The 27,403-nt window shown below is 36.9% G+C and overlaps 5 protein-coding genes across 10 annotated transcripts in view; 2 read left to right on the top strand and 3 right to left on the bottom strand.

The window, feature by feature from the left end:
- Positions 1-31: 31 nt before the first annotated feature.
- On the bottom strand, positions 32-2,045 carry LOC105283218 (protein-lysine N-methyltransferase EEF2KMT). 2 transcript variants are annotated; one of them, XM_020032936.2, is made up of 7 exons: positions 1,887-2,045; positions 1,597-1,812; positions 1,381-1,524; positions 1,296-1,308; positions 1,120-1,202; positions 501-1,002; positions 32-167 (listed from the first exon to the last, which is right to left on the bottom strand). In XM_020032936.2, the coding sequence occupies exons 2-7, from the start codon at positions 1,687-1,689 to the stop codon at positions 61-63; spliced, it is 942 nt and encodes a 313-aa protein (XP_019888495.1). In that variant the 5' UTR covers positions 1,690-1,812; positions 1,887-2,045; the 3' UTR covers positions 32-60. The 2 variants fall into 2 exon arrangements, with proteins under 2 accessions (XP_019888495.1, XP_011344116.1); XM_011345814.3 differs by having other exon boundaries at positions 1,120-1,308; positions 1,887-2,044.
- A 2,140-nt stretch (positions 2,046-4,185) lies between these two features.
- On the bottom strand, positions 4,186-9,852 carry LOC105276297. 3 transcript variants are annotated; one of them, XM_020030694.2, is made up of 2 exons: positions 9,802-9,852; positions 4,186-9,718 (listed from the first exon to the last, which is right to left on the bottom strand). In XM_020030694.2, the coding sequence occupies exon 2, from the start codon at positions 8,575-8,577 to the stop codon at positions 6,802-6,804; it is 1,776 nt and encodes a 591-aa protein (XP_019886253.2). In that variant the 5' UTR covers positions 8,578-9,718; positions 9,802-9,852; the 3' UTR covers positions 4,186-6,801. The 3 variants fall into 3 exon arrangements, with proteins under 3 accessions (XP_019886253.2, XP_019886254.2, XP_011332118.2); XM_020030695.2 differs by lacking the exon at positions 9,802-9,852 and having other exon boundaries at positions 4,186-9,239; positions 9,303-9,794; XM_011333816.2 differs by lacking the exon at positions 9,802-9,852 and having other exon boundaries at positions 4,186-9,562; positions 9,630-9,794.
- Positions 9,853-13,071: 3,219 nt separating this feature from the next.
- LOC105276296 (chromobox protein homolog 1) lies at positions 13,072-14,863 on the top strand. Its single transcript, XM_011333815.3, has 2 exons — positions 13,072-13,309; positions 13,511-14,863. The coding sequence occupies exons 1-2, from the start codon at positions 13,300-13,302 to the stop codon at positions 13,735-13,737; spliced, it is 237 nt and encodes a 78-aa protein (XP_011332117.1). The 5' UTR covers positions 13,072-13,299; the 3' UTR covers positions 13,738-14,863.
- Positions 14,864-15,094: 231 nt separating this feature from the next.
- Positions 15,095-20,791, top strand: LOC105276295 (FK506-binding protein 15). Of its 3 annotated transcripts, none has more exons than XM_011333813.3 (12): positions 15,095-15,595; positions 16,282-16,446; positions 16,514-17,033; positions 17,099-17,305; positions 17,417-17,452; positions 17,526-17,705; positions 17,796-17,978; positions 19,312-19,528; positions 19,637-19,878; positions 19,990-20,124; positions 20,234-20,428; positions 20,511-20,791. In XM_011333813.3, the coding sequence occupies exons 2-12, from the start codon at positions 16,346-16,348 to the stop codon at positions 20,589-20,591; spliced, it is 2,097 nt and encodes a 698-aa protein (XP_011332115.1). In that variant the 5' UTR covers positions 15,095-15,595; positions 16,282-16,345; the 3' UTR covers positions 20,592-20,791. The 3 variants fall into 3 exon arrangements, with proteins under 3 accessions (XP_011332115.1, XP_011332114.1, XP_011332113.1); XM_011333811.3 differs by lacking the exon at positions 15,095-15,595 and adding an exon at positions 15,673-15,910; XM_011333812.3 differs by lacking the exons at positions 15,095-15,595; positions 17,417-17,452 and adding an exon at positions 15,671-15,910.
- The window catches only part of LOC105276290 (nuclear pore complex protein Nup88), a 60,604-nt gene continuing 53,990 nt past the window's right edge, over positions 20,790-27,403 (bottom strand). Inside the window, exons 3-13 of the mRNA XM_026972114.1 lie at positions 24,858-24,971; positions 24,212-24,398; positions 23,849-23,949; positions 23,494-23,692; positions 23,067-23,227; positions 22,848-22,924; positions 22,276-22,520; positions 22,001-22,111; positions 21,600-21,826; positions 21,226-21,471; positions 20,790-21,084 (exon numbers count right to left, since the gene is read on the bottom strand). Coding sequence (XP_026827915.1) covers positions 21,003-21,084; positions 21,226-21,471; positions 21,600-21,826; positions 22,001-22,111; positions 22,276-22,520; positions 22,848-22,924; positions 23,067-23,227; positions 23,494-23,692; positions 23,849-23,949; positions 24,212-24,398; positions 24,858-24,971 — 1,750 coding nt within the window. The 3' untranslated portion in view covers positions 20,790-21,002. The remainder of the gene's footprint in view (positions 21,085-21,225; positions 21,472-21,599; positions 21,827-22,000; positions 22,112-22,275; positions 22,521-22,847; positions 22,925-23,066; positions 23,228-23,493; positions 23,693-23,848; positions 23,950-24,211; positions 24,399-24,857; positions 24,972-27,403) is intronic.

Genomic DNA, 27,403 nt, shown 5'->3' with positions numbered 1-27,403 from the left:
TAATTGTAGGTAAATTAGGAATGATGCCAAGTATTCTGGATATTCAGAATAGATTTTATTTTAGATCTTTCGAAAAATTTTCAATATTTTTACAGGCACGTCAATTGATTGTATCGTGATATCCTGTTTCGGTGAGGCACACTCTTCGAAAGCAAGACCGTGATTTTCTGAAATGAAAAATGAAAAAAGGATGCTTCGGTCTTTCGGAAAAATTTAGATTTTTCCTTATTTCAAGTTTTGATATATATTATATAATAAATATGCAAATTAATTCGGTGGTTTTTTGAGGAAATTAAACCTTTATTTCTTTTTTTTGAGAAAGCATTTATCAATTGCTCGATAGATGCAGAATAGTATTAGAAAATTATGGCAAATGTTTCAAAGATTGACATGTTTATTATTTTTTATAGTAATAAAGGCTGAATTTTTCAAAAGAAGCACCGAATTAATTTGCGCACAATGTACACATGTATATCACGTGTATAGAATAATCAAAGTACCTAATTGTTCCAAGAACTGTGCAATAGTGTTCTCGTTACGAATTGTTGCAGCAAAAACAGCGTAATTATCTGAAGTCAAGAGATGCTTCAATCCTACTGTCAACGAATTGAACGAGTCACTTTTGTAGAGGATATCTGCGCCGATGATTACGTCAGGCTGCGACAGATCCTTTGCTGTACACTTGTCAATGTCTTCCCATTTCAATTCTATGACTCGAATGTCACTTTGTTCAAATTCCAATCGCAATTTTAGCCTTGAACTTGCATGATACGTATTCAGCAGGTCATGCTGCTTATACGATTCAAGGAAATTCAGTTTTACGTTCTCACAGAGCATATCCAGTACAGCGGGGTTGTAATCGGAGAAAATATATTGTTTCGGGTGGCATACTGTAATGACGCTCATTCCAGTCAGTCCGACACCACAACCGAGTTCCAACACACTTTTTCCATACAACTGTTTCATATTTTCTGCACACCATTTGCTCAGTACTAGAGCACCCTGTTTTAATTGCAGCAATAAAAGTTTGATTCATATAATTTTGGAACATGCGCAAAACAAAATTAAAATATTTATGAAATTGAAATATTTATGTGCGTCTGGGAAAAATGTATGTACCTGCCAACTACATAAGCCTGTACTCCCCTTGGAAATCAGATTTGTGCTTTCCTTCAATGTGATACAACTCAACGTTCCATTTTCTATTAAAAAATGACGGTAATGCACAGAACTTGAATCCGGCAGTGATACTAATCTACAATACGCTACGTAAATATCATCGTAAATTTCATTACCGCTTTCCGTTATCTGAATTGCAAATAATTCGGTATTCTTTAGTCTACGTATTCGACATTATTCATGTAAAAACTTCATGCGTACCTTCTGCATGAGTGACTTCAAAAATGCTCTCTGATACGACGTTTTTATTGGATACTGTTTAATTAGATCGCAGTTTACTGTATTATTTAATATTTCTTTTTGAGCATCTAAGTTAAATGAACAAGCTTTGAATTCATCCAATATCTATAACATGTTTTTCACAATGTTAACCTATTATGAAGCAATCTCATAGATAAAATGTAATAATTTACGTACCATAAAACACATTTTACTTATTGGAGTAATGCAAAGGAACTGTTTCGTTAAATAACTTATGCTAAAAACTTCGCAACTCATATCGCTAGCCATCAGAATAGTTTTTAATAGGTTAATGCGATTATTTGAGATTATTAGCGTGATATATGTTGCATATCGATGTATTATTGTCACAATTCCTTAAAAACCTTCACCTCGCCATAGAGGTATATAACGCTATATGAAAATGAATCGTTGATATGTTAAATAATCCGCTTGAGCTTGGTAATAAAATTATAAATTATTCTCACTTTAAATCAATCTTTGCGACGAATAAGCGTTCCTATATCCTCCGCCCCATACACCTTAACCTTCCACAATTCCAATGTATTATTGTCTTTCAAATTTAGGTTATGTTTCCTGCAAACCACGGTCTCAGAAACTACATACCTTTAAGGTGCTTTTTCATGCTGACGCTCGACGCTCATTTTTAGCGTCAAAACAGGTCACGTGATCAAAATTAACGCTGGATAATGGTCAATTTTGATCACGTGATCTGTTTTGACGCTAACAATGAGCGTCGAGCGTCAACATGAAAAAACTTTAAGGGGATTACCGATGTAGTAAATGACATTTTTTAATGAAATCTTTTTATTGATTACGTAGAATGAAAAATCCTTTTGCACGATGAAAGAAATCCGTTTGCACGATATCAAGGAACTAATCTTTTACTCTTGTCCATGATTTTACATGAGAAATTTGGCATGGAATTTTCCAAACAATGGATTTGTTTCATGGACATAGGAATACAGGAACAGAGCATATCATTGCGGGGGGGAAGCCACTGCGGGACGGTGCGACGAGGTAAAGTGTGCCTAAATTTGATTGGCTGTAGTTTGCGCATGCGTATTAGTACATATATAAAAATTATTCATATATTTCGTTGCAAAAAATTTATATTGTGACAACCAACAAAATAATAATAGTAAAATAGCATTTATAATATTTACAGTGTTTATAGTGTTTATAGTGTTAGTGAAGTGTTATTAAATTTTTCAAAATGGTGTTGTGTTGTGTGCCAAACTGTAAAATAGATCAGATTGTCAAAATTGGAAAAAAACATTAATATACAAAAAGTGACATTTTATAGGTTAATATTAATTGTGTTAATTTATTTTATTAAATAAAAGTTTAAATATTAATATTAAATATTACTTTATTTTCATAATAGTTTAAAATATTATTTTTAGTTTTCCAAAGAATAGTACCATTCGCAATTTGTGGATTGATATTTTGCATCTTGAAAAATTATCAATTTCATCCAGTGCCCGCATTTGTAATAAATTATTTTATTTATTATTATTAATTTATGTTATTCCAATGTCCATGATTTATGTATTATTAATTTATTATTAATTGTACATTCACGTTGTCACGCGTCATAGTGCGTCAGATCATCTCAGATGACATGAAATCTGTCAATCATTCGAAAAAAGTAGTACTGAGCATGCGCACAGCTATAGCCAATAAAAATTAGGCACAGTTACCCCCCGCAGTTTGGCTTCACTCCCCTCGCCTATGTTATGAGTTTATGCTCTGTCCCTGTATTTCTATGTCCATGATTTGTTTTATTACGTTTCTAAATTTACTTCGAAAACCATCATCGTATTCGTTTAATATGTGGCTAGTGTTGATGATAGTATATACAAAGCTTCGAAACGGGAAAAAGTTCGAAAATTACAAGTTTGTTATCGGCTTGTTAACCTAACCTCGTACAATATGTGTTTATATAACAATTTGGCACTTTGTATGTACGAAACACTGAGATATAATAATATTGGAGGAGGCGCTGGCTCGCCTGGCGCGGCCCAAGTGACATAGTTGAAATTCAGGTCTTGTACAGTCACGTTCAAGACTTCAAACGTTCTCGAGTACTATTGAACAGATTGTATCGGGATTAGTTTTAGCGACGAGATGTCGCAAGAAAATTATATATCTAATGAAAGAATTTAATTTATCAAGAAAGAATAATAAAAAAGAACTATATGCGTGTGTGTATATTTATATTATATATAATATATATATATTTGTGTGTGTGTGTGTGTGTGTGTGTGTGTGTGTGTGTGTGTGTGTGTGTGTGTGTGTGTGTGTGTGTGTGTACCTTTATCTTTATCTTTATAAAGAGGAAATCATAGCTATTGTCAGGATTAGATAATGAAGAAAATGAAGAAAATATTAATAAAAATATATTTTATATTTATTAATACGATATTCACTCATTATTTCTAAAATTAGTTAACTTTATTTATTTTACTGTTACTGTTACTTTTGTTTTTGTTGTTTTCATTATTAATATACTTATCAATAGCTAAATTTGAAAATCGTTTTAAAAGTACAGTCTCAAGCTGCTCTGGATTTATTTTGCTTTTTTAGAATTCTAACTAACTCACTAACACGTGACAGTTTCAGCTCTCGACGATATAATCTTTTTTGAAGAATTCTTATTGTTCGCCGATATCCAATTTCTTTTTTTCTTGACGCTTCAGAGTTTCCTATTTGACAAGCAACATCCTACAGAATTAAAAAATAATTACAATTATAAGACACAAATTGGTTTATAATCGTTGTTCTTTATTATGAAGAATACAGTGTCGAGGATTGGAGTCAGAACGGTCACTCGCTTTATTATCACTTTCCGAGCTTCTCGTTACGGTTGCTCTTCGCCGATGTTACCAAATTACTAAACGTCGAATGTCTCCGCAAGCAAGCGAATTTATACTTTCCTCTGTGGCCTTGTTAGATGTCAACAGAAGACGGCAAACAGGTGATCGATAGACACAAACGTGATAAATAGAATTTCAAATTCGAGCAACGCAACGTCGAATACCTACAGTTCGGCCAGCCCTGACATAATGACCGTCCTCGGTCAAGAGGTCGTAACAAATATAAATTGTATAATATTAAAATAATGATCGCACATTACATCTCGCCGAAATATCGATTCGAGAACTAATTTTAATAACGGATCCAAGGCTTCATTTGATCAGGACCGACAATTCCTGTAAATGGTACGCGTGTTAACTGAAACCCCTCTACATCTTTAATAACATATCGGTCATTGTCTAAAACCTTCTCTACGACATAAGGTCCCTTGAATTTCGGTAACAATTTCTTATTTATACCTGGTGTCACATCTCGATTCGAAATCATTACATAATCTCCTTTCTGATATCTGGTCGCCGGCTTACGCTTCCGGTTATAGTTTTCTTCATTTGCCCGCTGGCACTTCGCAATATTTTCGGAGGCCTTACCACGTATCGCAAGCAGATCTCTTTCATCTTCTCCGTCCGATTCCAACACAAGACGCAAACTATCACTAATTTCGCCCAATTGATTAATCCCGAACAGTAGGCGACTCGGCGTTTCTCTCGCCGAACGACACACAGAATTATTTAACGCAAATTCTACCGCGCCTAAAACCTTTTCCCAACGGTTTGGTTGTTCTGACAATTTCGCTAACATTGGTGTGATAACTCGGTTGAAGCGTTCCACTTGTCCATTTGCGCGAGGTGTCGCCGTCGCTATCAATACATGTTCGACGGTTTGCTCAGTCAAAAATCCCTTGAAGGCTTCAGAAGTAAAACCAGTTCCTCGGTCACTTATAATACGACGGGGTTTACTGTAATTTTAAAATATTCTTTTAGATGTTTGATTGCTTCCGCAGAAGCCGTGGATTTGCACGGGTATACTTTAATAAACTTCGTGAACCCGTCAACGATAGATAAAATATATTTCATTCCTTTACTCGGCTCAAGCGGACCGTAATGGTCAATGTGTAAAGTTCGAAATGGAAGATTATCTTTTTCAATACTATGTAAAAACCCCTGGGATCTTCCACTGAGCGGCGAAAATTCAATACATTTTGAGCAATTATCGATATATGTTTTAATCTTTTCTCGCATCTGTGGGAACCAATATACCTCTCGAATATTGTCAACTACCTTGTCTACGCCTAAATGGCCCAAATTGTCGTGACTATTTCGGATTACGTTATTCTCCATGCTCTCAGGAACATAGAACAAAACTTTATTATCATTAAACTTTCTATAAACTAATCCGTCACGTAATTCAAAGTACTTTTGTTCGCTTTTTTCTAGTTTCTCACGCAATTCGTTAATTTTCTCATCTTGCGTCTGCTTGAGAGCTAAATACAGTTTCGAAGGTATTCGGTTCTAACACGAGTATATTATCGCATCGACTCAATGCATCGACATGCGGCATCCTGGATCCCGATCGGTGTTCAATCCTATAATCGTAACCTTGGAGAAATAAAGCCCAACGCGAAATACGTGGATTGATACTCTGTTTAGCTAACGCAAGACGGAAACTATTGCAATCTGTAATTATCTTGAAATGCATGCCGTATAAATAAACATGAAAACGTTTGACCGCGTAGACGACAGCCAAACACTCTAATTCGAAGCTCGAATATTTGGACTCCGCCAAGGTAGTTCGCTTATTGAAATAAAAGACCGGTCGGAAGAATCCATCCGGCTGCTTCTGTATCAATATTGCGCCGAAACCGCTTGCACTTGCGTCGCAATGCAATTCTGTTTTTAGATCCGGTGAATAAATCGCCAAAACCGGTTTACTCGCTAATTTATTTTTTAACTCAACGAACGCATCATTTTCTTTTTGATCGAAACGGAATGTGGCATTCTTCTTCAGCAAATCGTAAAATGGTTTTGCCACGACGGAAAACCTCGGAATAAAACGCCTGAAGTAACTCGCAAGGCCTACGAAACGTTGTACTTCCCTTATGCTACGCGGGATCGGATACTCCAGAACAGATCTAACGCCCTCCTGGCTAGGTCGAACTCCAGATTCGTCAATCAAATAACCGAGATAAGTAATCTCACGATAAAGAAACGAACATTTATCTAAACGGAAACGTAACCCACTTTTCCTTGCCAAGCGGAAAACTTCCTTCAAAATAGAGAGATGTTCGCTGATTGTTTCCGTAGCTATCAAAATGTCATCTAAATATATTAAAATCCAATTTCCATTAAGCAGTATACGGAATATTGACCCGACGAATCGTTGAAAGACCCGCGGAGCGTTAGTAAGCCCAAAAGGCATTCTTAAAAATTCGAATTGTCCTAAAGGTGTAACAAATGACGTACATTTTATCGAAAATTCGGAAACTTTAACATGGTGAAACGCGTTTTATAAGTCAAGTTTTGTAAAATATTTTTTTCCACGTAACTGATCAATGCAATCGTCAATGTTCGGTGTCGGAGAATTCTCCTTCACGGTAATTTTGTTCAATTCTCTATAGTCAACACATAAACGTATCTCACCGTTCTTCTTCTGAACCAATACAATAGGATTAGCATAAGGAGAAGTACTCGGTCTAATCACCCCTCTCGCACATAAGTCATCTAAAATTTCGCGTAATTTTTCTTTCTCGCTAAAAGCCAAACGACGAGGTCGAAAAGTAATCGGTTGGTCGTCCGTGAGTTTAATTGCCAATTCTACATTACTGATTGAAGGCTCAGAGTCTAGAACGTCCTTTTCCCAGAACATTTTCTCCAATGCCGAAGATGTCTCGAAATTTATTTCCGGATTGATATCTAATTTTTCTGTTACACTTTCGGGCGTATCAACATAATCGATTTGCATAATGTGACCGACATGAGTATCCGGCTCACTTTCGATCGCGTTTGAATTTACTTTCTCGATCTTGAACTCACGGCCCAAAGTGACTTTAATTAGAGGCGACAACAAATAATCACGGCCAAGTAGCGCGACGTGAGACATCGTTTCGTCCGGAACAACAAGAAACCGAATATTCATCAAAACATTATCGACATCCACGACCTTCTCGAAAATGCCCAGAATCTCCAACGGCGATTGATTCACTCCAAGGTATGTCTGATTTTGCGGTAATTCTGTATTGTACGAACCGACAGGCAATAAACCGACTTTTATCAAACTAACTGGCGATCCCGAATCAATTATCGCGCTAATAACAAAATTAATATTACTGTCATTGTTCGGAATTGTAAAAGAAATTGGAATCAGAAACGGAACCTCAGGACGCGTTGGCTGAATGAGATGGGTCGAAGTCTCCGTTGATCTCGATGTCCCCTGCGTTGGAACAGTGCTCGTCGTCGGATGACTCTGCGTACAGTTCCTCGAATGATGCTCCAGGCTGCCACAACGATAGCAGGAACCCCATTCACGCTGCGGCTTCGTGCAGTCCCTTTTAGCATGGCCAACCTCGTTGCAGTTAAAACAATGAGCCTCCTTTGGACGAGTCGCATCCGCTCCCGCCGTCGGCTTCACAGATGACGGCTTCTTAACAGTTCGATGATCTCGATCACTCCTTGGTTGCTCATAAAGTGTGATCTTTTTAAATGCGTCTAAGAGATCCTCCACCCTTTCATAGCGATTCATCCTTGCTTGATCTCGCAATCGGGTGTCCGGGATACCATCGATCATCAGATTAATCAGCTCCTCTGGGTCGACAGTGATTCTATTGGCCAGAGTCGTCTTCTCGAAAACGTAGTCGCAAAAAGATTCGTCCTTACGCCACAAGCGATTCTCAAATTCCTTCCGCAGTGCTAATTTGTTTGGACGATGGTCAAACATGCCACTCATTGCATTCACGAGCTCCTTAGCTGACATCTCTAAATGACCAGGCCTCGAGTGGAACCACCTCAATGCTTTACCTCGTAATCGTAAACTTATCAAAATTTTAACAGCATTACTGTCCAAATGGTACGTATCTTGTAAGAGTTCCAATTGTTGTCTCCAATTTCGGAAATCATTCCTCTCCCGAAAATTCAGCCAAAAGATCAGCAATCGTCTTAATGCCGATCGTCGACTGCATCGTAAGTGCGTTCGAACCAGACGAAGTTTGCAAGTCTCGCTCACGCTGCATAAGTTGGATTTCACGGCGCAAAAGGTCTCTCTCCCGTCGAAGGAATTCCATTTCATCTTGCATAAGATCGGAATGGTCTCTCAACTGTCCGTTTGTTCTTCCGCTCTCCTGCCGATCCTCATCCGTCACCGACGGGACTCGAGCGGTTTCCTCGATCTCTTCGTTTTCCCCAGATATATCGAAGTCTGGATCGACTTCTAACAGTCGCGCGAGAAGTTCATTTTTATTTCCGGAAACGGGCAAGTCGCGGGTGCGTAGCTCTTCCTTCAGTTCGGAGATCGTCAAACTACACAAAGCTCTCTTCTGACCGCCAGGCATTTTGTCAGCAAAATTTCACACAAACACAAAATTATTCCGAAATCTAAATACGGCGATTAACGAGCAAAACTGTACACCGTAACGAGGCGTATATCCCACTTCTGATTTACTATAAGACACAAATTGGTTTATAATCGTTGTTCTTTATTATGAAGAATACAGTGTCGAGGATTGGAGTCAGAACGGTCACTCGCTTTATTATCACTTTCCGAGCTTCTCGTTACGGTTGCTCTTCGCCGATGTTACCAAATTACTAAACGTCGAATGTCTCCGCAAGCAAGCGAATTTATACTTTCCTCTGTGGCCTTGTTAGATGTCAACAGAAGACGGCAAACAGGTGATCGATAGACACAAACGTGATAAATAGAATTTCAAATTCGAGCAACGCAACGTCGAATGCCTACACAATATTAATTACAATTTATTTAAAAATTTACATAAAACTAAATAATATATATCTTACCACCAGTGTAGTACCATGATCGTAAGTAATTTGATTAGTGTTTGCCGGAGATAATGACGATGTACAATTCTTACTACTTTGTGCTGCTATATAATCATCTGTCGAAGCTAATCTTACTGGATTACAATTTTCAAAATCCGAAGTTAAAAAATGATCAATATTAGTTGATGACAATACACTATTTGTATCATTTGTATCATTCTCTGCATTTGTAATATTTCTGTTCAAATTTGCAGTTCTTATTTTTTTTATACATTAATCTGTCAATCAATAATAATAAGTATAAGAACAATAGCAATAAATAGATAATAAATTACATTTACTCACATTTGTCAGTATATCATTATATTCAGGGATATGTGGTACAGCTGTTTTTCTCAAAGTGCGATAGGTTGAATTAACTTCAAAGTCTGATTCTTTAAAATGTAAACTATTAGGTTGTTCATTAAGTTCTGCGGTTTTTTTGCTCTAAATTAAAACATAAATCTATTGTACTTACACATTTATTCAATCTAGAATGTATTGTCCATCTTGATCGACCACCTTCTGCCAACGTTCTGGAAGAGACATAATGCCGCGTTTGTAGAAGTCGCGCGACTTCTGCGCGAAAAAGTCCTCCAAGTACGTTTGAATATCGTCCACTGAATTAAAGCGCTGCCCGTCGAGATTGTTTTGGAGTGACCGGAACAGATGGTAATCCGACGGCGCAAGGTCTGGGGAGTACGGTGGGTGCTGCATGACTTCCCAGCCAAAGCACTTAAACTTCTTCTTGGTCACCAAAGCAGTGTGTGGTTTGACGTTGTCGTGGTGGAAGACAACGCCCTTCCTGTTCGCCAATTCCGGCCGCTTCTCCGCCACTGCCTGCTTCAATTTTTCTAACTGAGCGCAATACTTCTCGGCGTCGATGGTCTGACCGCGCGGAAGCAGCTCGAAATACAGGACGCCTCGCCAATCCCACCACACACTCAGCATCACTTTCTTCGGATGCAAATCCGCTTTGGCAACCGATTGTGACGACTCACCCGGACCACACCATGACCGCTTGCGTCGAATGTTGTTATATACCACCCATTTTTCATCTCCCGTGACCACCCGTTTGAGAAAGGCCTCCAGCGAGTTCCATTTCAGCAGGGATTCACAGATCATGACGCGGTCCAAAATGTTCTTTTCAGTGAGCTCGTGAGGGACCCAAACATCTGCTTTTTTCGACATCCCAAGCCGTTTTAATCGCTGCGCAACCGTTGTATGGGCGATGTCGAAGCGCTCCGCGATCTCCCGCGTCGTTAGGTGTCGGTCTGCTTTGATTGCGGCCACGATTTGGTCGTCGTCAGTGGTGGATGGACGACCGGAGCGAGCAGCATCGGAGACGTTCACATCTCCGGAACGAAAGCGCGCAAACCAACGCTGACAAGTGTCAGCGCTTATGGCCGAGTCCCCGTACACGCCACATATCTCACGTTGTGCGTCTGTCGCTTTTACTCCTTTGCGGAAGAAAAATAGCAAAATGTGCCGAAAATGCACCTTTTGATCCTCCATTTTCAATGAATAGCGCGTACACACAACACGTCAAAACACAACAAAGACTCTGGCGAAATGTCAAGCGTTGTCTAACCTGTCACGGAGTATGCGGCAATCCGCGGTTCAGGCGATGCATGCTATCTTTTTCAATGGACAAACGCTATCTATCGAGAAAACCGCAGAACTTAATGAACAACCTAATACAAATGTGCGAAAACTTGCCAATGTGACCTTTTATTGGGACAGCTTCCAACCATTTTTCCAAACGTTTTTTATCATGCACGGGAAATCTATAATAATATGACATGCTCAATGTTTACACACATTAATGTGTGTAAACCTAATTAGGTTAAGTTAGTTTAGAAAATAAGAGAATATTACACGTGAATATTATTTTATGAGTATAGTCAAACACAGTTTCTCTAACAATAATTTTGTACAATATATACATACCTATGGTACGAAAGATTAGTGTTTCGAAACCAAACACTTTTACAATTTTTCACGCAGCACCTCGCAACCATTTCTACTTTTATACACTTTTTAAGATATACTATAAAATATATATTTATCTAAACATATTACTAAAGCAAATATGCAGTACTATGTTTACAAAAACGGCAGAAACAGAAGCCCGCGTATTCAAACGAAACTTATCATTAACTTTTGGCCCGAATTGTACTGCGAGTGATTGCGCATGCGTCCCGTATATCAGACAAAGACAGACTGTGACCTGAAAATCTACTGTCTCACGGCCGCTTTCCGCTTACGGTCGAAGCATAGCAGTGCCTCCTCCAGTATTATTATATCTCAGTGGTACGAAATACACGATGTCACACATACGCACTAACACACACCGGGTACTCACATACGCACTACCGCACACGCACTGCCGCCATGTTCTGTCAGGTGTCATGGCCGAAATCGGAGATCCGGCCGGCCTCAGTTCTTTTGATGAAGTTAGGGCTCATGCCCACAGGACGCGGTAAAGGGCTCCGCACACAAAATTCCGTAAGATGTAACGTAAGGATTCGACCAATCGCGTTGCTCGATTCGCCGTCCGTAACCGTAACGTAACCGAATCGAGCAACGCAATTGGTCGAATCCTTACGCTACGTCTTACGGAATTCTGTGAAGGCCCTAACGCGGCAATGCGGTAATGCGGCAACACGGTGGCCAATCACCATCTTGCATCTCTGGTAATACTAAATATATAACTTCCGTATTACCAGAAATGCAAGACGGTGATTGGCCACCGCGTTGCCGCATTACCGCATTGTCGCGTTACCGCGTCCTGTGGGCATGAGCCATTATGGCCGTGGCACACGAAAAAACTTAAGCGTTAAGGGGATCCTGAAGTGACTAGTGAAAAGTGTTGCCACTTGCACTCATACACATACAAAAATTACAGTTGAAATGCTTTTTATAAAAATTTCGCAATTTGTACGCACAAAATTGCGGTTGTTTACAATTGGGATAAAATAAAGGAATATAATGAAGCTTTTCGAAATGACTTTAGAAGTGTAATAAAAAAGAATAGTATGAATGAAAATCTTGCATGTATGTATAAGTATGTACAAGATTTTCATTCAAAAAGTTCATTCAAAAAAGTTAAAAACTTGCATTTGTCTTTTCTAACTTTTTTCCATTTTGAATATAAAGTCCTGACGAGCGGACTTTCTTTCTATCTATACTTCATTTGTGGAAAAGGAATTTTTATTCTGCACAAACAATAAAGAGAATTTTTGATGCTGCAATTATCATCGCGTTACCACCACGAAGCAGTTCCCTAGTCACTAGTGAAAAGTGTTGCCAATTGCACACATCATATACAAAAATTAAAGTTGAAATGCTTTTTATAAAAATTTCGCAATTTGTATGCACAAAATTGCGGTGGTCCCAATTCGGGATAAAATAAAGGAATATAATAAATCTTTTCGAAGTGACTTTAGAAGCGTAATAAAAAAGAAAAGTGTTTATGCAAATCTTGTGCATACATACTTATACATACATACTTTTCGACTCGGTTCAGTCCGCTCTATCTGCACACGAGCATTGTCCCATTCTTTCTGAGACACCCTGTATATAACAGAAGTAATATAATAGTTGTTATACATAATGATTAATATTGAGGCTACATTTCCTTTTATAACACTATATTACTTTGTTTTAGTTTAAAAAATTGATTAGTTTTATACTTACTTTATTTATCCATTATTACAATAACGTGACTTTCCCGTTGTCACTTGCCAACGTTGTCGGAGCCAACAAAGCGTCTTTATGTATGTTACGTGTTCGGAGTCCCGATTCCATCCCCACCACATACTACCGCGTGCTGTAAGAATGCCATTTCTGACAACACTGGTCGGGACACGTAAACATACATAAAAACGCTTTGTTGGCTCTAAGTAACTCACAACGGACGTAAATAACGTACTGATAACTTGTAGTGTTGTGTAGTGAAAGTCAATTTATAATAATGTCTAAAAGTAAGTATAAAACTAATCGATTTTTTAAACTTCTGAGATATATAAGTTATATTCTGTGTTTGCATCAGAAGTCCTTTTAAAAGCGTATCTTTTATATTTCTTCTTTTTTACTTTATTTCTTTATTTGTCAAGAGAAAAAGATATCAAAGATCAATATACGATCCTTGACTTGGAAAATTTATAAATGCGTTTCTATTATAGGATTTGACAGAAACCTGGAACCCGAACGTATTATCGGTGTGACAGGTTCCACCGGCGAGTTGATGTTCTTGATGAAATGGAAACGAATAGATGATTCGAATATGGTACCTGCGCGTATCGCTAATGAAAAATGTCCACAGATTGTCATTAAGTTTTACGAGGAACGACTCATATGGCCCCGTCCCGCTCATCAGGGCGAAAGCTCTACGAAACCTGATCCAGAGTAACGTTCAGCCTTCCGATATGCATATACTGCGCGACTTAGAATATGTTGCATTTAGCGAGATTTGTTAACCGCGAACAACAGAAGAAATGAACAACTCGTGAACTCATCTGTCATCAGTGCACATTGCAAATTAATATAGATTTAACGTTTTCGTATAAGCTTTGAGAAGTTTATTAATAACAATACATAATTACCTATTTTTGGATTGTAAAAACGCGAGTTTTCATAAAGCAATTTTATAATATTATTGACATGTGCATATCCAAACATTTCTTTCAATTATTTCTTTAAGTATATGTATTCGTCAAACATCTACTTCACAGTTGCAATAATTTATGCGAATTGTACGCTTTCTTATTCTTTCTTGTCTTAATATATTTTTTAATATATATTAACATTATGCTACCAAACTTATACCACTTACCTACCTTTCAAATTTCTAACGAAAATAAATAATCTGAAATATACGTGTTAGTTAATTGACATACAAGTTTTGCGTTAAAAGTGAGTATATTTTTATGATATATTTGTAATGACAACTTCATAACTGTATAATCAAATGCAATAATATCCAATTATTGATCTTTCATAGGTATTTGAAAATCTAATCTATAATCTCTTCCATTTTTAATTTCCTCTATTAGTAAAATCGTATAAAAAACATTATCAAACAAACAAAAATGAAATGGATAAGGGTTATAGAGAGTGGCTTATGCAATATTCCACTTATTTTTAATATTATATCCTTGCACATTTTTACCTCTATTCCACTTTCTGTAATACTATCCAATACAGAAAACAAACACGAAGAAAAAGCGTAGAGTAGGAGGAAACCTTAAATTTCTATCAAAGGTCAATAAAAATCGAATGGCATTATTGCATTCCATTTTAAAATACAAATATTTTAATACTTATTACTAATTACTGAAACTTTTATATATGTAATACGATTGCGAGACAAAAATTTTAGTAATATAAAATAAAGAAGGAATACTTTTTATGTTAGTACAAAAGAATTAGCTATGTGTGTACTCTCCAGTGATTAATATATAAAGAAACATTGTTAGCTCACCATAACTTTTCAAATCTCACAAGAGAAACATTAAATATACGGATATTATTAATAATATTGATTTAATAATACATATTTTTTATTACCCAATTTTTTACGTTTTTTTCTATATTACGTTACTTACTGTATATAAATACAAGTTAGACAATTTGTATAACTTTCAACAAAGTTCGAAGTCACTCCAGTGATCTATATTATATCCAGAATATATATAAACAAATATAATGTTGGAACAAATAATGTAACAAAGATTGTGTAAGGGGATCTCATATGATTATGAGGTTAGATGTGAAATAAGAATTTGTTTATACATTCTACTGCGCGATTATCTATTTGTTCATACACAAATGTAAAATAATTAAGTCCGATAGTTACATATATAATAAATTTAAACGTTCTTTTCTTTTCTTTCTTCTTTCTATGGCTATACACCCAAAGGGGCAAATAGTGCGAATACACCCATACGCCAGTACTAGAGGAGTCAACGGCTACGCTACGTTGAAACTTGAAAGCACCAGTTCCCGTTCGCTCACTGAAGTTGAGCAACGTTGGGCACGGTCGGACCTCGGTTGAGTTCCCGCCGTGTGCTGTTGTCCGGGGTAGGGGGGATTTTGTCGTTTGCTGTATACCCGTATTGTTTGCTTTCCGTGGGGACAAGTGTCTCCTTGTTTGTTTTTTGGCCGTATCGAACCCGAGTGGTATCGGGAGCCATTTTTTCTTAGAAGAAGCCAGTACTAGAGGAAATTTGAACGTCTTTTCTACACCACGGTCACGGCGATGTAAGAAGGTACTTTCTTACACCGTAGTTACAATCCTCATTTTTGTCGGTAATACAGACGATTCCAGCTTCTCCAATGTGCGCATTGGTAGCGCTTTCGTAGCGCTGAAAATTCTCTAGATTGTACCGAATTAGCACTCCTCCCAGCGCATTGATTGCTTCTGTGTTGCGAGTAATGAGATGTTATCATTGTGTATTTTTGTTATTCATATATAAATAAAGTTCATTGAGAATTTTTCAAATCATGAACGCGCCTGGTCAGTTGCCAAATCTCGATAAGATCTTTCGTGATGATGATGAGTCCGATTTTGTACCCTCGGGAGGGTATGTATTTTCGTTATTTGCAAAGTGTTCAAGTGACCTATTAATTAAATAATAAAAAGTTTATCATTGTATGTTGTGCTTCATCTTGTTTTTTAAAAGCTTAAGAATATTTATTTTACTTTATGGGAAAATGCAAGAAAGTACAGTTAAAAGAACAGTGAACAATTCTGTAAATCTAATTTTAATTTTCACAGATTTCTGTTTATTTAACAAATGTTCCTTGCATTGTTATTTTTGCGAATAAAGCTCGATTTGCTCTTCTATTCTCTTTATAATTTATATTCGCCATAATAAGAGCAGGTCTATTTATCGTCTAAATTGTATACTTCGAATTATCGTCTAAATGTCTATTATGATTTTTATATTTTCAGATCTAATTTGGCTGCCATTTTTGGATTGCAGTCAAAACTTACGGATTCGCAATCTAACAAGCAAATGGTTTCTAAAAAGAACAATACTCAATATAATATACAGCAAGCTACACCATCTTCTAAAACAGAAGTTCTGATAGCTAAAGCTGTACATGTTTTTAAATTGTAATTGCAGTAAATTATTTCGAACGTATCTCTGCCTAGTATAATATCTAACGTAACTACATTTCAGGCAAAATGGTACATATCGTTCCATCGGAAAGCTTGGTATGGCGTTAACGGGCAACGTAACAACAAGAATGTATCAAATAATTTTGTATAGAAGCAAACAAGACTACATATCCGTTGCCACAGTGACGCGTGACTTTGTGTATACTGTACAAGCAAACAATTATGTTAGTTATTATGATAATAACAAAGAGAATTGGTCAATCTTATTCGAGAACAATGACAGTTACCTCGAGTTTGCGATAGAAGTAGGATTGGCACGTTACTTTGCGGTACAAGAGAAAGGGGAAAACGTGATTTACCAGGATCTGAGCCAGAGCGATAAAGATGTGATCGCGAAGGAAGGAGACGACGTATCGATCAAGTATTTCGTCGGAACTGAAATAGTGCAACCATTCAAAACCAATTTTGTGATGTCGCAAATGATGACGGTGGAGATCTCAACGGATGAGAATTGGGAGAGAATCCTCCTGGGCAGCGGCAAGGGTCTGAAGAGGACCTTGTTCTTACCTCCCAGCAAACAGGTAAAAGCAACAGATTTCCATAGATCGCTGTGTGTAACGGTGTTCCATTAAATAATTTTACATAGATCAGTTTAGGTCCTGGATTCCCGAAGGAGAGAGATATCATGATGATAATAGAGGTAACCGATATACGATCTCCAGAAAAACACCCGCCCGTATCTAAGCCTCCAACGAGCGGAAAAGCTGCCATAATATCCAGGATGGCCAAGATGGGTCAGTCCATTCTACCAAAACTGCCTCTGCCATCCACCACTGACTCCGAGGATACCGAGGTACGCGGCTGAGGTCTCTTTATTGTCGTCAAAAATGAACGATAAATTTGTATGTCATAAAACTTGCGATATAATTATTCCAATCCTGAAAGATGCGATATCGTCTTGTAGGATGACGTGCCTCACAAATCTCTCCGTCACAAACGGGTTAGTCACGATATCTGAATCTTTCCGTGGAAATCAAATCGGCATCTTCCTAAAATATTGTGCGTTTCATTAGACAGAACAGTCGGAAGTAGCTTCGCAGAAAAACTTGCAGGAATCATCGGAAGAAAAGAGAACCACTCAGAAGAATTTCGAGTCGAGAAGTCTCTCCGATGTGCCTTCTGTAGATTCTCTGTACAAGCCGTTGGTCGCTGCGTCTCCATTAACACCACAGTGGGCTCCACCGTATTTTGCTGTATGAATAATTCTATATTTGATGAATTCAATGACCCATTTATAAAACATAATATAACGCACATAATATAAAAGATGATAAACATTGCAGGGACATTACGTAACTATGGACAATCAACTTCCGTATTCTATAGCACAAACTGTAAATCGCGCAGTACCAGCCGCTCTAGATCCCGGGGTTAACATGTTGCTATCAGAAACCAGAATAGCGAACGCGGAAATACGGATGGGAATGTCCAAGATATCCGATAACGTTCAGAAACTATTAGATAAGGTACACGGATAATGTTGTGCATGATCACATATTTGTTATACAAAATTATTAGGTGTTCCCGTTTAATTTTGAGGGATTTTTTGCAAAAAAAACACGTTTATTGTAGAGAGACGTTAAATTATATTTTACTCAAAATATTTTCCATTGTTAATTATAACTTTTTCCCACTTTTCGGGCAACAAGTGAATTCCGCGATAAAAGAAATGTTCGTCCTTCGAGGCAATCCACTCATCGAGCCATTTTTGAATTTCTTCATATGATGTGAAGTGCTGGTCAACAAGGCTGTGCTGCATGGATCGGAATAAGTAATAGTCGGAAGGAGCACAGTCTGATGAATACGCGGCGTATGGTAGGACTTTCCATTTAAGTGCCGATAATGTATCCTTAACTGTTTTTGCAACGTGCAGTCGAGCATTATCGTGCAACAAAATCACTTTGCGTTTTCTTTGCGCTATTATTGGACGTTTCTGACTCAAAGCATGATTCAAATCGTTTAATTGTTGCTGATAACGCTCAGCAGTGACTGTTTGATTCGGTTTTAACAATTCATAATACACAACACCTTTCATGTCCCATCAAATGCACAATAATACCTTACTTCCGTGGATGTTGCGTTTTGGAGTTGATGTCAATTGTTGGCCTGGACTTATCCATGACTTTTTACGCTTAGGATTATCATAGTAGATCCAGTTTTCGTCTCCAGTTATAATTTGATATAAAAACTGCTTCTTTTTATGACGAGAAAGCAACGAAGCGCAAATGGTTAAACGATTTTGAATTGCCAATTCCGATAATTCATGTGGAACCCATTTGCCTTCTTTTTTAATCTTCCCCATTGCGTGTAAACGATCTGAAACGGTTGATTTACCAACATTTAATGCTTCAGCTAGTTCTTGAAGCGTTTGAGCTGAGTTTTCATCCAGTAATGCCTGCACTTCAGCATCTTCGAACTTTTTTGGTTGACCGGAACGTTGTTTGTCTTTCACATCAAAATCACCACGCCGATACCAGTACTCGCACGTTTTAATTGATGGAGCAGACTCAGAATAAGTTTCTGAGATAAATCGGTAAGCTTTGGCAGCCGTTTTCTTCGAATCGAAGCAATAAAGCAATAAATGACGAAAATGCTCTTTACCACGCTTCATTTTCGATCGCACAAAAAGTGTGGTTACGAATGCACATGCCATGTGTCAAATTATTTGTTTACTAACTTTCAAAGTATCTCTAATAGATTTGTAGCTATAGCCATCTATATTAATCCCTCAAAACTAATCGGAACACCTAATATAAGTTTTACATGTGTCTTATAAAATTACAATTTCTTGCAAAACAGTTCCATGCACTCGAGCTTCAGAAAGCAACAACTCCCACGACAAGCGATAAAGCAGCTATAGATGCTTCTTGGAAAATGTTTTTGGCTCTTAATACATCGCAAAAGGAAGCAAGCAGCGAAATACCAAAGAATATCGATAAAAATATACCCGACGAGAAAGTTCAAGAGGCACAAAACAGAATAAGTACTTTGGAAAATAATCTGAAGAAATCAAACGGTAACGATCATCTAAGATAATTAGATAGAAATATTTAAATGATAACAGTATTACATATATATTCCTGAATGCAACTTATATGCCAGTTTAATAATTATCATATTACAGAGGAGAAAGAATCATTGTTGCAAGTCAATAAAGATCTTAATAAAAAGCTGCAGGAATTGGAGATAAAACTAACTAATGTAAATGACGAATTGAGAAAGACCAAAGAAAATTTCGAAGCAGCGGAAAATACAATTAAACAATACAAAGAAGAGAAAGTTATTTTGGAAAATAAGTTATCTAAGAGCGAGCATTTGTCTGAAGAGCGTTCTTCTCAAGTTGATACAGTATCGTCGAAGAAAGACGTAGGAAGCAATTACATTTCTTAATTCCGTATTTCAATTCCAATATTATACATTACTTTCTTGGTAATGTTTTTTTATTTATTTTTATCTATTTGTTTCTTCAATTTCCAGATTGAGAAGAAGAACAAAGCAATTAAACAGATAATGAACAAAACATATCATACATTATCAGAAAGACTTGCCAGCAAATCGCATTCTGAACTAACTTTCGATTATGTAAAGTCAACTATTGCGAATACGATAAAGGTAAGAAAAACAAATATAATACTTGTCGCATGGCGTTACGTTAAAAGTTTTTTTATTAGAATATTGACTTTAAGAGACTTTATATTCTAATAAAAGTTTTTGTACATAGCATATCACTTTACAAGTGTTGTATGAAGATCCTGAGGAAGAAAATGAAAAATCCAAAGCAAGTAAGAACGCAAAGTCTACAACTGTTAAAGCTGTTGACCAGCAAACTCAGGAACAAACCGAGAGACGAATGTTAAATTCATCTAATGATGATTTTTTGACGAGACATACCGAAACCTCGAAATCCGCTAATCTGGTAATCGCTACTTCCATATCTATCTAAAGAAATACATACACATCTCCATGAAAAGTATTTATAAAATTTCTTTTCCCCTCAGATTATGCCTATATTTGAAAATGAACCACCACCTGTTCCACCTGATGGCATCGACGAAATCGATAGCGACTTGAGTGATTGATCCAAATAATTTGTTTTTTTTAATTTGTCGTCTTATACTGGAAGAGATACTTCGCAATATTTACTATTTAATATATTTGTAAACATACATACAGGCCATGCCTAACATGCAATCTAATTTTTCTTCTATTTGTAATAAACAAACGTGTGATGAATCTTTTGTATAGTCAAATTTTCAGAATTAATAAAACATATTTTTATTAAATATTTGTATTATCATATTTTATACGTTATACTATTCTTTACTAATATGACAAAACTAAAAATCTTCGAAAAGATATACGATTACGAATACAATATGATAATAAATCATTTAAAAAGTAACGTTCTAGTGTATATGCAAAACATTACATAAATAAAGTATTATAAAACGCTGTATAATTACAAAATAACTAATTAGTAATCTTTATTGCTATATTTTGTTGATATATGAAAGATTAATTTCTGCTTTAATTTGTTTTACTTGGTCCACCATATTCTTTATATTTTTTGCCCTAAAAAAGAAAAAGTAAGCCATGTTAACAATTGATATATATATATATATATATATGCAATATTTCATCAGACTTATTGCGAGTTAACGTGTTCTTGCAAAATCTAGAGTTTCGAATCATTGTACAATTAAGTCTACGTACATTTGACCAAGATTCTCCTTTATCGTTTCCTCTTGGCTCGCTGTAATTACGATCTCTTTCCTTTTTCCATTACACTCGCCGTTTTGTTGCACGGTCTGTTGGGTGGACTTTTTCTTCAGTTGCTCAAGTCGGATTTTCATATCGTGTATCTTCATGTCCATCTTTTTTAATTCTTCCGCCTCGGCTCGCTCGACAGCTGTCATCAAAGGCTCTTTGTAATTTACTAATCTTAGAACCTCCTCCGCTCTGAAAATATAATATTCATATTTTTCTGCGACGAAGATTGTATTTTCATTTGCATTAAACACGAATAATATTATAGTTTCGTAAAATTGAGTTATTATTATGTTTAAATGATAAAGTAATACACTTACCTACGTGCCAACTCTTTCTGTTTATCATTGATATCTTCATATCGCTCTGCTAAACGTTCAGCAGTCTGTCGTAATTCTTTCTTCGTTTCCATCAACGTATCGAGTTCTTTCAACAGATGGATCTTTAAAGCTTTCAAAGCACGAACCTTCTTGCTGATTTCTTCCCGAACTTTGTCGTGTCGGACAAAATGTTGGGTACGAAAGATATTTGTGGCGTGATAGAGCAACTGAAATGTAAAAAAAATAAGTATATCTTCGATTATCTTATTATAATTCTCTGACGCGTTCTTTTTTTTTAGTTTTAAAATAAAGAATAAAATTTTCACTTATAAAGTATAGTCTTACAAGTTATGTTACATAATGTTACAAAATAGTAGTAAATATAGTATTATTCAGCTTACCTCAAGAGATTCACTCAAAGACATCGGGCGAGATCCTATTTTAGTTATGGGTTGGGACACTTCACGTCTCAATAATTTTTTAATATAGGTGTCGAATGATTCTTTATTCACCTTAAGAAATTAATAATTCACCAAGAATGAGTTTAATGAGTATACTTAACATTTTCAAGATTATTGCTTCATTAAAAAAAATTACTTAATTCGTAAAATGAGAGAAGTCTCAAAATAAATTTTTTTTTTAAATTGATATAGCAATATAATATAATAATAATTACCTTTTTTGTAATACTGATGATAGGTTCTAGTTGTTCGATTCGAGGGAGGTAATAAAGATCTATGACCGACAGATCGACGACAACGCCTGTGTGCAGCAATGCGACTAAAACGCAGGGTTCTTGAAGCAGGCCAAAACCCAGTATCGGTGTAGCCTCTTCTACGTCCGTGTGCTTTGTCCTCGTAGAAAATAGATATTGCAAAGTGGATTGGTTTGACATTGATGGCAAATGATCTTCGCCATTATCTAAAGAGAAAAAAAGAAACAAAGTTTTTGTTACATAGTATTATATATAAGAATATTAAATCCTCAAGAGTATTAGAGAGAAGATATTAAAGCAAAGTCAAATCCTTCGAGTTATTTTTAAATTAAAAAAATTTTATCTTTATCTTAATAAGAATCTCTTAATAAGAAACAAGCGCATCAGAGATTTATTATTATATGGAAGAAATAGGCAAAACTCTGTGTTGTACATATATATGTTTTCTTTTAATTAAATAATCCAAAATTTGCAAAATGAAGGATATGAATTCTATTTCTATATTTTGTGTTAACAATGATAAATATACTTGCCATGTATAAATTCCTCCAGTTGAGAAACCATCGGTAAACTTATCATGTGAATTCCAGCGTTGTGAGAACAAAAATATCTAACACGGAAACGGCATTATTAAATAATTTTCTAACATTCAATCAATAATTGAATCAAAATGTATTATAAAGTATAAAGTCTTTTGAATAGTTTCTTTCAATAGAAGACATGGTTTTAGAAAACTTTTTCATCTTAATTACCTTGATTTGTTACCCTTATCGCAATGAAGATGAATAGGACAATTATATTTCTTGTCATCGTCCGTGAAAAGAAGACCTAATTCTAATTCGACGCACTCGTAAACATAAAGCGCGTCGTCTGGCGTGTGAAGACTATAGTTTGAACCGTATTGCGACCAAGTCTGGCAAAGAAGAAAGAGATAAGATAAAAAACAAAATTGATTATAAAATACACACACACATGCGCGAACGTATTTCTATGCATTTTATAATTAATTTTGTTTTTTATAGTGTTATATATATTCATATAATCGGAAGCACGAATTTGCTTATAATAACTGTTAAAAGTAGAGTAATATATTTGTGCTTCCGATGATATGAATATATATAATACTATACAGTAAATGTTTTGAATTTATGTTACATCAATATTTTAATATATCTATACCTTTCTGTCGTCGTTGTCAGCATCGTCATCCAATGTTTCGCGCAGTAGTATCGCGTGATAAATCTTTCCGGTGCACATGGCGATGACCACTATCGGTGGGGTAGTTTGCAGGCACATGATAGAGCATGAATCTATCCCGTAATTATCGTCGGTCGGCGGATACATAGATAGCGAGCCTAGCACCGCTGGAGTCTCATAGCTAGTAACATTTAAAGCGATAAAATATAAAGGAAGATATCGTTATTTTTATGTTACATTTAATCACTTCTTAAAATTGACTTGAACTAATATTTTCTTGTAAACGATTTAGGTGTCATTTAATATTCGTTTAAAAATAAATTTTATTCTCACATACTTCTCTAATGAAACATTCCCACAAACGATCAGCACTTCACCGTTTCCGCGAAGAACTAAGATTGGCCATTCAATGTGATTCCAATCAATGATGTCTTTTACCTGAAAATTATCACAAATATTTTGCACTATACTCAATATAATGGATATAAAACATATAAATATGCAATATTATATTAGTATCAATATATATGTTACCGTTAAAATATATAATGTCGATACTATGTGTAATACTTAGGTATTTCATGAAATACGGTAGTTAAAATTACATATAACTAGTTATTTCATAGAATATTGACATTAACATTAACGCTTTAACGGTAATATGTATATATACTATATCAAGATTTTTGGTGACTCCTACCTCATCGAGGTTCTTGTCAGCGAACATTTCCGGTTTTTTCAGGGTAGGCGTGGCGAAATCAAAATCCACCGCGGTTTCACCGAGAGATGTAAAGTCCGGGATCTTCGAGGGCGAGCCCGATGGCGCGCGGCCGACTTTCCAGCACTTTATGAGCCTGGGCGCATTGCCTACTTCGCACTCGTATAAACTGTGGCCAAGTTAAATACAACTTGAGGTCAATCCAGCAACATTTTTAAGGAAATTTCGGTGCGATGCACAAAGCTCTCCGAAGATTAGTTTGTAAAATGTTTCTCTTACTTTTAAGCCCTATCTAACGCGCGAACAGTTAAGAACACGAGTTTAAGTTACATGCTTCTTCGCAGTTTTGCAAGTTTTCTATAATTATAATAGCAATCCTTTCTTGGAGGGATGTTTTCTAGCGCGCACAGGGCTGAGAGAGCGAAATACTTTAATGACATTGTGCAAATGCGTACTGTGTTTAATTGATTGATTGAGAACTGTGCATAATAATCGACAAGTGCAATTAATTTTAAGAGCAATTCTGTGCCAATTAAAATAATAAAATTTTATTTAGATAATTATATTTCTTTATTTTATTTATTAATTTTATTTAGATAATTTTACTTCGAGTGATTTTTTTCATTACCGGAAGGAATTTTCTGATGTCAAAACCAGTAGATGTGAATCATTTGTCGAGCCTGGGTGCCATCGTACTCGTCGAATTTCCGTGCTAGCCCCGAAGTCACCAAAGTTGTGATTTCTGTAATCAGAAAATATAGATAATAAAGTATGGCATCAAGTTTTAGATATCCAAAGTTATATCAAATTTTGTTGCAATTATTATGGGGAGAATGAGAGAGACAATACGCACAGGGATTCCACAAATGTGAGACATCGATCCAAGCTGGTCTGGTGCCTAAGCAACGGGAAATGCGTTCGACCGTGCGGATGAGCATTAATGGCTTTATAATCTAATGAATTTTTAGACTAAGCGTCGGAAAGAACGAGCAGGAGATCCAGATAGGTTTTTCGTCAGGATTTATTGCCAAGAAAGAAAAGACGGGGATACGGGAACAGCGTCCGTCACTTATCTCTCGTTTATCGGTGCCTCTCGACCGATGAGTAACGATCAGATCATCTGCAAATTTATCTGCATGGAAGTCACGATTATTTATTTATACAGAAATATTCTCTCTGTTAAGTTACATAATTACTCTTGGATCCCAAATGTTATTGTTATTCTTAAGATGGTTTTTTCTATTCTATTCGTCCAATTTTTTCTTAGAAGATTTGTGTGGCTTAGTTAGTTTCAATGTGTATAATTTATACTAGTCTGCATTCTGCTTGTGCACGCTGTTATTTAATTCACCCATTTATACAAAAAAAAATATTACAGAATCCGTCTCGGAATCTTAAACGAGGACGGACGAGCGAGTCACGACGAAAGTGGGCAGCGACTTAAACGCAATAACGAGTAATATGCAGGGAAGTTCCTAGAATAAAATGATACGACACCGTGTAAGATCTACTTTGAAGTCAGGTCCGTGCCGTTCTTTGTACAAATTGCGAGAAAAGCGCGGCGCAAAAAGCCCGTCCACCGCCACTGGGGTTAATACGTTTACGTAGGAAAATTATTTTTAATTTTTCTAGACGTACCCCGGTCAGGAAAGAAAGAAAGAGAGAGGTGAGGTCGAAACACGAGGGTGTGGCAGAATGTGCGGCACTGCCGTGTAAGAATTTCTTAATTAGATTCGAGCAGCTGCGCAGCCTCTCATTCTTTTGTTTTTGGCGAGAAATTTCCGGTAAGTCACAATGGGTGGTACCAGCTACCAGGATCAAGCCACGCTCGTAGTAAAGAATTCGAGCTTTATTAAATGCTTTTATCGGTCCCGGCTTAAGACGCATTCTAGTCACGCAGATTGCACATTGATCTTATTCTTACTGCTTCAATCAAACGATCGATTTTATGTATTTTATGTAGTATATCCCTCTTTTCAAGACAAATTGGTTTTGTCTGTTTATCAGACAGTTTATAATCTTTTTTTCGTAATAACAAATATCAGAGAAATGCTGATAATTGAATTTATAAATCTCAATTGGTCACGTATTTCGACAATAGTTAATTCCACTTGGTATATTTTTATCAATTACGCTACATTCATGAATTAGAAAATATTGAGATCTTAAATAGTTACATATATGTTTTATTTAATACAGGCGACCACAGAAATGGATATTTGTGATGTACGCTCATCAAATTTTTTTTGGCGGCGGCGTCAACGAATATCGAATACGCAGCGGGGGCTGCGAATCACCCTTAAATGCGTTGGTCCTGTTGCCATTCATTTTATTTAGGAATATTCAGCGCGGCATCGAACGCGGCATCTCCACGAGCACCATCGCGCGGTAATCAAGACAGCTTAATACCTATCAGAATACGCGCGCGGGCGCGCGCCTGGCCACGCGCGAAGGGATAGGCATAAATTCTGATAATTCCGAAATTGTGACAGAACGAAGAAAAATTCCCGGGAGAGGCCGCGGTGAAAAGTGCGAATAAATCGTTGGGTATGCCTTTGTCAACGAAACGGCGGCGAGTCGGGCGGACACAGGAGGGTTGGAGCCACTGGGGTGAGAGCCAACCACCATCACCACCATCACCACCACCACCACTGTCACCATCATCCATGTGTCTGGCCCTTTTTTCGTCCTGCCCTATCCTCCTCTATCTTCTCTGCATCCTGCTAACACTATCTCTCTCTCGTTCGCTCCCTCTTCCTCCCTCTCTTTCTCTCTCTTTCTCTCTCTCCACCCTTTCTCCCTCTTTACCGGTGCGTGCGTACATTTTTATCAATTATTAAGAACTCCTGGCGCTTGTGCTGCTGGCCGTGTCGCCGTTCTGCGCGGGACGTATGTACTAACGGGGTGTCGCGGGGGTGTATATCCCGGAGGCCGTTGTGCGCCAGTGATACCCGATGCCCCACTGTCTCTTTTTCTCCCCGGGCACGGGGACGGAGGAGGAGGGGCCTTTTGCTCGCTTTTTCTGGCATGCCGCGGACATTAATAACGGCCACGGGCTAACCACCGCCGTCAACCCCCTTGCCAACGTTACCGTGTCCAGCCGCGGAAAGTGCGAGAGTAATAATAAAATATACGAAATGTAGGCGAGAGCATCGTTGTGCGGTGCCGCTCGGC

This window comes from Ooceraea biroi, chromosome 9, assembly GCF_003672135.1.
Source record: "Ooceraea biroi isolate clonal line C1 chromosome 9, Obir_v5.4, whole genome shotgun sequence".
Classification (NCBI taxonomy): Eukaryota; Metazoa; Arthropoda; class Insecta; order Hymenoptera; family Formicidae; genus Ooceraea; species Ooceraea biroi.
This window is presented reverse-complemented; position numbering and strand designations above follow the sequence as displayed.